This window comes from Aquarana catesbeiana, linkage group LG08, assembly GCF_042186555.1.
Source record: "Aquarana catesbeiana isolate 2022-GZ linkage group LG08, ASM4218655v1, whole genome shotgun sequence".
Lineage (NCBI taxonomy): Eukaryota > Metazoa > Chordata > Amphibia > Anura > Ranidae > Aquarana > Aquarana catesbeiana.
This window is the reverse complement of record NC_133331.1, coordinates 225,943,934-225,951,193: the sequence shown is the minus strand read 5'-3', so window position 1 is coordinate 225,951,193 and position 7,260 is coordinate 225,943,934. Positions and strand designations below refer to the sequence as shown.

At 42.9% G+C, this 7,260-nt stretch overlaps 1 protein-coding gene across 1 annotated transcript; it reads right to left on the bottom strand.

The window, feature by feature from the left end:
- Nucleotides 1–1,715: 1,715 nt before the first annotated feature.
- On the bottom strand, nt 1,716–4,987 carry SLC18A3 (solute carrier family 18 member A3). Its single transcript, XM_073596901.1, has 2 exons — nt 4,650–4,987; nt 1,716–3,809 (listed from the first exon to the last, which is right to left on the bottom strand). Exon 2 carries the CDS (start codon nt 3,680–3,682, stop codon nt 2,108–2,110), a length of 1,575 nt encoding a protein of 524 aa, XP_073453002.1. The 5' UTR covers nt 3,683–3,809; nt 4,650–4,987; the 3' UTR covers nt 1,716–2,107.
- Between the last annotated feature and the right edge of the window lie 2,273 nt (nt 4,988–7,260).

The window sequence follows — 7,260 nt, the reverse complement described above, 5'->3', positions numbered from 1 at the left end:
AATCTCTATTTCTCTCTCTCCCCTTCTCTCTCTCTCTCTCTCCTCTCACTCCTTCTCTCTCTCCTCTTTCTCTCTTTCTCCTTTGTTCTTTCTTTCTTTCTTCCTTTCTTTCTTTCTTTCTTTCTTTCTCTTTCTTCCCCCCCCCTCTCCTCTCTCCCTCCCCCTATCTGTCCCCCCTCTCCTCTCTCTCTCTCATCTCCCCCCTCCCCCCTCTCTCTCCTCTCTCTCCCCTTTCTATCTCCCCTCTCTCCCCCTCTCCTCTCTCTCTTCCTCTCCTCTCTCCCCCCCTCTCTCTTTCTCTCCCCCCATCTCGCTCTCTCCCCTTCTCTCTCTTTCTTTCTTTCTTCCTTTCTTTCTTTCTTTCTCTTTCTTTCTCCCTCTCCCCCCCCTCCTCTCTCCCTCCCCCTATCTGTCCCCCCCTCTCCTCTCTCTCTCTCTCTCATCTCCCCCCTCCCCCCTCTCTCTCCTCTCTCTCCCCTTTCTATCTCCCCTCTCTCCCCCTCTCCTCTCTCTCTTCCTCTCCTCTCTCCCCCCCCCTCTCTCTTTCTCTCCCCCCATCTCGCTCTCTCCCCTTCTCTCTCTTTTTCTCCTTTGTTTTCTCTCTCTCGCTCTCGTCGTCTCTCTCTCCTTCTTTCTGCCCTGTTATCTTTCTTTCTTTCTTTCTTTCTTTCTTTCTTTCTTTCTTTCTTTCTTTCTTTCTTTCTTTGATCTGTATTTCCTTACTTCTTCTTTTACCTAGTTAATCTTCAATCTGCCCAACATCGCTGGAATGGAAGAAGGATTTTGGAGTGGTGCATCTAACTACCCCTTAGTGAATTGACCAGCTGTTAAGAGATTTAATTAAATATGTTTTTACCGTTTCCTGGCTACAGTATGGAGGTAACTGTCAGGCTGAGATTGCTAATTTGAAAATTGCAGTGCTTTTCCACAGATGATGGTATGGGACCTGTGTCATGGATATGGGTTATATAGGTGAACTTGTGTAGAAATGTAGCGTTGCCCCATGATGTTTAGAAAACCTAGGTTATAAAGAAACATAGGAGTCTATAGTGATATTTGAATGTGGCCTTGCATAAAGCATAAAGCTATTAATACCGTCTGCTTTCCGAATTACCGGCATTTCAGCACCTGGACAGCGCCTTCTGTAGCACAACTTCTGTGATCCATTGGCGGTGACTAAGAAGGTGATTAATGGCTTGCCTCTGTATTCCTTGTAAGCCGTCATCTTCTTGGACGTTTGATGGACACTTCGTATTATATATTTATTGATAAAGAACTTCTATTTTCCTCAGTCATCAGAAAACGGAAGAGGAGATTTGTCAAAGAAAAGAGTAATGGTACAAAATGTTCAAATGTATTTGAAGACTAATAACTCTAATCAGACACTTGATTTTGTTAATTTTTTTTTTCACTGTACAAAGTAACAAGATCTGTACATGCCCATTACTTTGTCCTGCATTTAACTTGTTGCTTCCCTGCCATCAGTAACCTGAGTGTATTATAGTAAAAGTATAGAGAATCTCAGACGTGAACAGGTAAGCTATGCCTTTGGGTGTGATCAAGTGAATATATTCGTTTTTTATTTTTTTAGTTTTTTTTCTCGTATTCCTGTTGTAAGTTCTTATTGTTCTCATGTTTCTCTGAAGAAGGTACTGGTATTGTTCATTGACACTTCATTTAAAGTTTATTTAATCAAGTCACAAAATATAGATATATACAATATTTATGAACTTTTATTTCCCTGAATATGCAATTTTATTTCATATAGTTATTTCTTTTGTACAGATATACAGTATTTCACATAAAGTGTTTGAACGTTAAAAATGAACAATGAAACAGTCTCACAATACTGCGCCTAGGTTTTGGGGGAGATTGGAAGCCACCTAGCTTGAACTTAAAGGACGGATCGATTGAGAACAATATATATTTATATGTATTTATATATATATATATATAGAATTTACCCCAAGAAATTGCTATAATAAAAAATAGGTTTTACAGGAACCATGACCATCATGAACATGAATACGATGTAAAAATTAGATCTTGGTACGTAAACATATGGCTGATTTTTTTTTACTTTTCACTCCATTAGCTTTGCATACATTTAACTGTACTCGTAATCAGAGGACTGATCGTCAGACATGTATTTCCCTGTCTGGCCATGATAATTGTCCATGCTGTTCTCTTGAACCTCGCCATCTTTAAGATGGCTCTTTCTAGACTTGGCTTTACGCTCTTCCATTTTAATAGTGTCATACAAGCCCTTAGGTTCCTCATCTAGTAAGATGTTCCTCTCAGAATGAGAGGGTTTCATTTGGCACACATTTCTAAGGAATAGAAGGGCGGGGGCATACAGTACATTTGCTAGTCCCATGCCAAGATTAAGTTGGGTGAAGCCCATAGTATGGACAATTTGGCTGGCCACTATAGGCCCAAGGGCATAAGCCACAGAATAAGATATATCTGCTATTGCATAGACGCTTCCATATACAGAGACATGGCGGAGATCTACTAATAAGGCGAGAGTGGGCAATAGTGCAGTGTCTACCAATGCAATGCCAAAGCACAAACCACACAAAGGAATTATAAGCTGTTCAAAAGTTTTACAAGCTGGCACCGTGCAGGAGCTGGCCCCTATTATTACCATTCCTATGGCACCATAGAACCATTGATACTGAGGGTAATTGGCAGCAAGTTTTACAGTAAGATATACCCCTAGTATGTGAGGGAAGAATGCTGGCAGCCAAGTGAGACCCATTTGCCACTCCGAGGCACCCATAGTGGTTTTCATCCAGTTTGCTATGGTGGGTTCCAAAAACGCCAGAGGAATGTTACAGGTGGTCAACGCTCCTGCCACTACAGCGATGTAAGGGTCAATCATGAGTCTATGGATGGGTGTGCCCACTGGCATGTTCTCTCTAGTCCGATTGGCGAAGGGTTTGATCACAGCTAGCAGCAAAATGCCATCAATGAGAGAGATGGAAGCCAAAATCAAAAAAGGTACTCTTTTCCCTACAAATTGATATAATATGCCCCCAAAAGGAGGCGCTACCAAGCTCCCGAAAGAAATAAACGCTATGGCTATACCCAAGGCTTTGCTCCTCTCTGCTTCCTCTGTGTATTTGTCTGCGATCATAGCGATACCAGAGGTGTCTGCAAAGGCAGATCCCAAGCCTTGCAGACTTCTGGCTACAAACAATGTGGCATAGTTCTCTGCAAACGCAAAAATGACAGTTGACAGAAACATAACAATCAGTCCAATGAAAAGAGGGATGTCATAGCCAACCCTGTCCATGAAAGTGCCACTTAGTGGGTTGACCAGCAGCTGTAGGATCGCTTTGGAGGCAAACAGGACTCCTATCTTGATGTCTTCATTCTCTGTTGGGTACGTGGGCCTGATGATAGATTTATTGGAAGAGACTGAGCTGGAATTGATGTCTCTAAAGGATTTTTCACTATCCAACCTCATACTTTGAATATAGTCTGGAATTATTGGAACTATGACCATGTAGAGCATGTTATCAAGAAAAAGTGCCACGCAGACGATGAACAAGACGAGTCTCCTATGGTGGGGGGCTTCCTGCATGGCAGTGCCTAGCCGTTTAGTTCTTTCCCCCATGGCACAGGAGAGTTTCTCCATGGCGGACTTGGCTGCCCCTTGGCTGTCTTCTGAAGCCATGATAGCTCCTTCTTACTTGATCACAAAAAGCAGAGAACGCCAGCAATCACCCCCACTTTGCAAAGCTTCTCAAGGGAACCGCTTCAACCATAAAAGAACCATTCATGGACCATTTAAAGCGTGGATCCTAAAGAAAAAGATATTTAAAGAGCAACAGTCATCCAGTTCTATTCTTTCAGATCATCTATAAACATTACTAAGCATGCAGCAGCACTGTAAGCATTTACAAATAGCACTACAAGGACCACACGTCATTCAAGAGTTAAACTGGTCTTTATTAATAAAAGCCAACTGTGAAAATAACTTTCTCATACACCGTCCCCAAGGTTGGCTTTATCAACGCTGCGCATCCTAACCAAATATATTCTGTTATCTAGTAATCAATGCCCCAAAAATATGTCTATGCAAAGGTGAAGAAATAACAGTTGTGCTTTAAAGGAAATAACAGTCGTGCTATACAGTAAAGAATGACAGCTGTGCTTTAGTATGAAGAAATAACAGTTGTGCTTTAGTATGAAGAATTGGCAGTTGTGCTTTAGTATGAAGAAATAACAGTTGTGCTTTACTGTAAAGAATGATAGTTGTGCTTTAGTATGAACAAATAACAGTTGTACTTTAAAAGAAATAACAGTCGTGCTATACAGTAAAGAATGACAGCTGTGCTTTAGTATGAAGAAATGACAGTTGTGCTTTAGTATGAAGAAATGACAGTTGTGCTTTAGTATGAAGAATTAACAGTTGTGCTTTAGTATGTAGAATTGGCAGTTGTGCTTTAGTATGAAGAAATAACAGTTGTGCTTTACTGTAAAGAATGACAGCTGTGCTTTAGTATGAAGAAATTACAGCTGTGCTTTAGTATGAAGAAATAACAGTTGTGCTTTAGTATGAAGAAATAACAGTTGTACTTTACTGTGAAGAATGACACATAACCCCCCCCCCCCCCCTTTTGAAGGAAACATTGACTTACTTCTCTGTCTCTTTTCTCCTGTAAATCAGTTCCAGCTCTGGAGAAGCATCTTCAGATGTTGGGCTCTCAGCAGCACAGATGATGACCATAGACTTGCCCAAACACGGCTTTGTCTTAATTAGTGGTGGCAAGCGCTGGGCTGGTGGCTGTGACCTGCATACCTGGCTGTGATAGCAGCATTGGAGAGAGAGGTCCACGCTTCACCCGAGCATCCCTCCATTCCTCTGTGCTGCCATTGGCACAGATTGAGTTGCATGCTTCTCGATTCCTCCACTTTCTGCGGAAGGCTGTGACGCGCGGCTAGCTTTGGCCCCCAAGTGGCTAGTTTGGGAGCGGCGTCTCCTTATGCTAATTTAACACATGGAAGAACCTTAACCAATTACTGAGAGCCGACCCTCCTCTTTATTGGCTTCGTAGGCATCGCAAATAGGGAAGGGACTCCCTGTCCTCAGACACTCTTTTTTTATTCCCCCCCCCCCCTTTCATTGAGAACGGTATAATAGAAATGATTCAGTTAACCCTTTGCAGAAGCTAGCAGGATAAAATGTGAGTCCAGCCTTTCTCATCCAGGGATTTCTGAGAAGAGAGAAGTGACAGATTGATCTCCTGCCTACACTGGTTACCAACTAAAGGAACAATACAATTTTACTGCCTGTTATTTTATTATTATTTTTATTTATTATTTTTTACGATTTTTTAAATTATTTTTAATCTTTATTATTATTATTATTATTATTATTATTATTATTCATTTCCTTTCATGATTGTCAGGGAATCCCCTTTCTTTACTCTTTTTATTTAAATCTCTGCACAATCATGCTAATGTACTATGAGCTCCCTGTTCCTTAAAACTTCCCTAAGACATGAAAACTATTTTAAAAGAAAAGTATGGGTATATTTTCTATGGTAGAATCATACGTACCTGGGTGGATGCAGCATTGGCCCAATGCTCCTTCAGTCCCCAGCCGGCTCTAAGTGCTAGTTCACATTAATGCACTCTATGAGATAGCATGTGATTCACAGCGCACTGCAGTGCAAATCACATGCAATGTCCATGCCATGTGATCTCTGCCATAGAGATAGTATGACTGAATTTACATCGCATTCGGTCCAAACTCGCACAGGACCCTTTTTTGGTCCTCACCAGAATCGGATCGCACAATTCACACAATTCATGTCCAAACTGTCAGTTCACAGTGCAATATGCGAGCTGAAATGGGGGGTCATTAACATTGTATTGACACTCCCAGCAGTTCGCATATGGTAGTGTGAACTTCAGTGCGAGTCGGGTGCAATTCAGGAAACCGCAGTGGATTCGCAGTGTTCCCGCATTGCACCTATGTGAACCGGCAATCTGGCTCGGTTCACACTGGTCCACTGCGGGTTCCGGCATCACATCCAACTTGCAGGCAGTTCACACTTCCATATGCGAACCGCTGCAGGGTCAATATAAAGTTCATGACACTGCCAGATCAATTCGCATATCGTAGTTTGAACTGTCAGTTCAGACATGAATCGAATCGCATGGGTGTAAACACTCATGCAATCCGATTCTGGTGCGGACGAAAAAAAGGGTCCTGTGTGATTTGGTCCGAATGCAATGCGAATTCAGCCATACAATCTGTATGGTTGAATTTTCATTGCACAGAGATCGCATGTGATTTGTACTGCAGTGCGGTGCGAATCATATGCGATTCCGCACAGCGCAGAAGTGTGAACCCAGTTTAAGACTGAGAACTGAGCGATCAAACACCGCCGATCACTCATTTCTCTAAGCTCCCTGAGCAGGGAGTTGGCAACTGTCAGTCACCAGCTCCCTCTCTGCCCCCTGCTCACTTGAGTGCTGGGCTGTGGAGGTCAGGCTCTTAGAGGCTCACTGAGAGGCTGAGCCGGGTGTTGGTCCAGGCATGTGGGCGGATCCCGACCATATAGTCTCAATCTTTCCTGAGCCTGGACTGGCTCTTTGATGTCAGCTGACAGCAGGCGTTAGCTGAAAACAGGTCACGGGGGGGGGTCAGAGCAGACTGCACTCCTGTGATCCACAGGAGAAGTACAGCCAAGGTTTCCTCCATGGTTCCTCCATTTGCTATAATAACAGGTTGTCGACAGCTGCAATTATTCGCTACGCTCTGCACAGCCAGCGATCACCTGCATCCACTGGCCTTAATTGCTGGTGTGAAAGTAGCCTTAAAACATCAGTTCATGTGGTGGTAAAGGCTGAATGCAAGGTAAAGGTAAGGTAAAAAAACCTTCTATGTGCTTCTCCCCCACAGCCCCTCTAATATTCACCTGAGCCCCCTCTTGATTGAGCAATGTGCACAAGAGCCTCGGCTGTTCCAGGACTCCCTCTTCTCACTGTCAGCAGCAGAAGCTATTAGCTCCCACTTTGTGGGAAAACACACAAAAATGCTGCACGATTTTTCCGCATTTTGCATTTTTCTGTGGCCGCAGTAAATGTAGGCTAGTGTACATGAAGCCTAAATGTGTTTTTTTTTTCTGTGTTTCTGTTTTCATCTCTATGCTCATGCCCCTCAAGTTAATTAAGCCAGCCTGGTGCAAATTGTTATAATGTCTTGATGTTGCACTATGTCCTTAGGTTGACCAGCTGAGG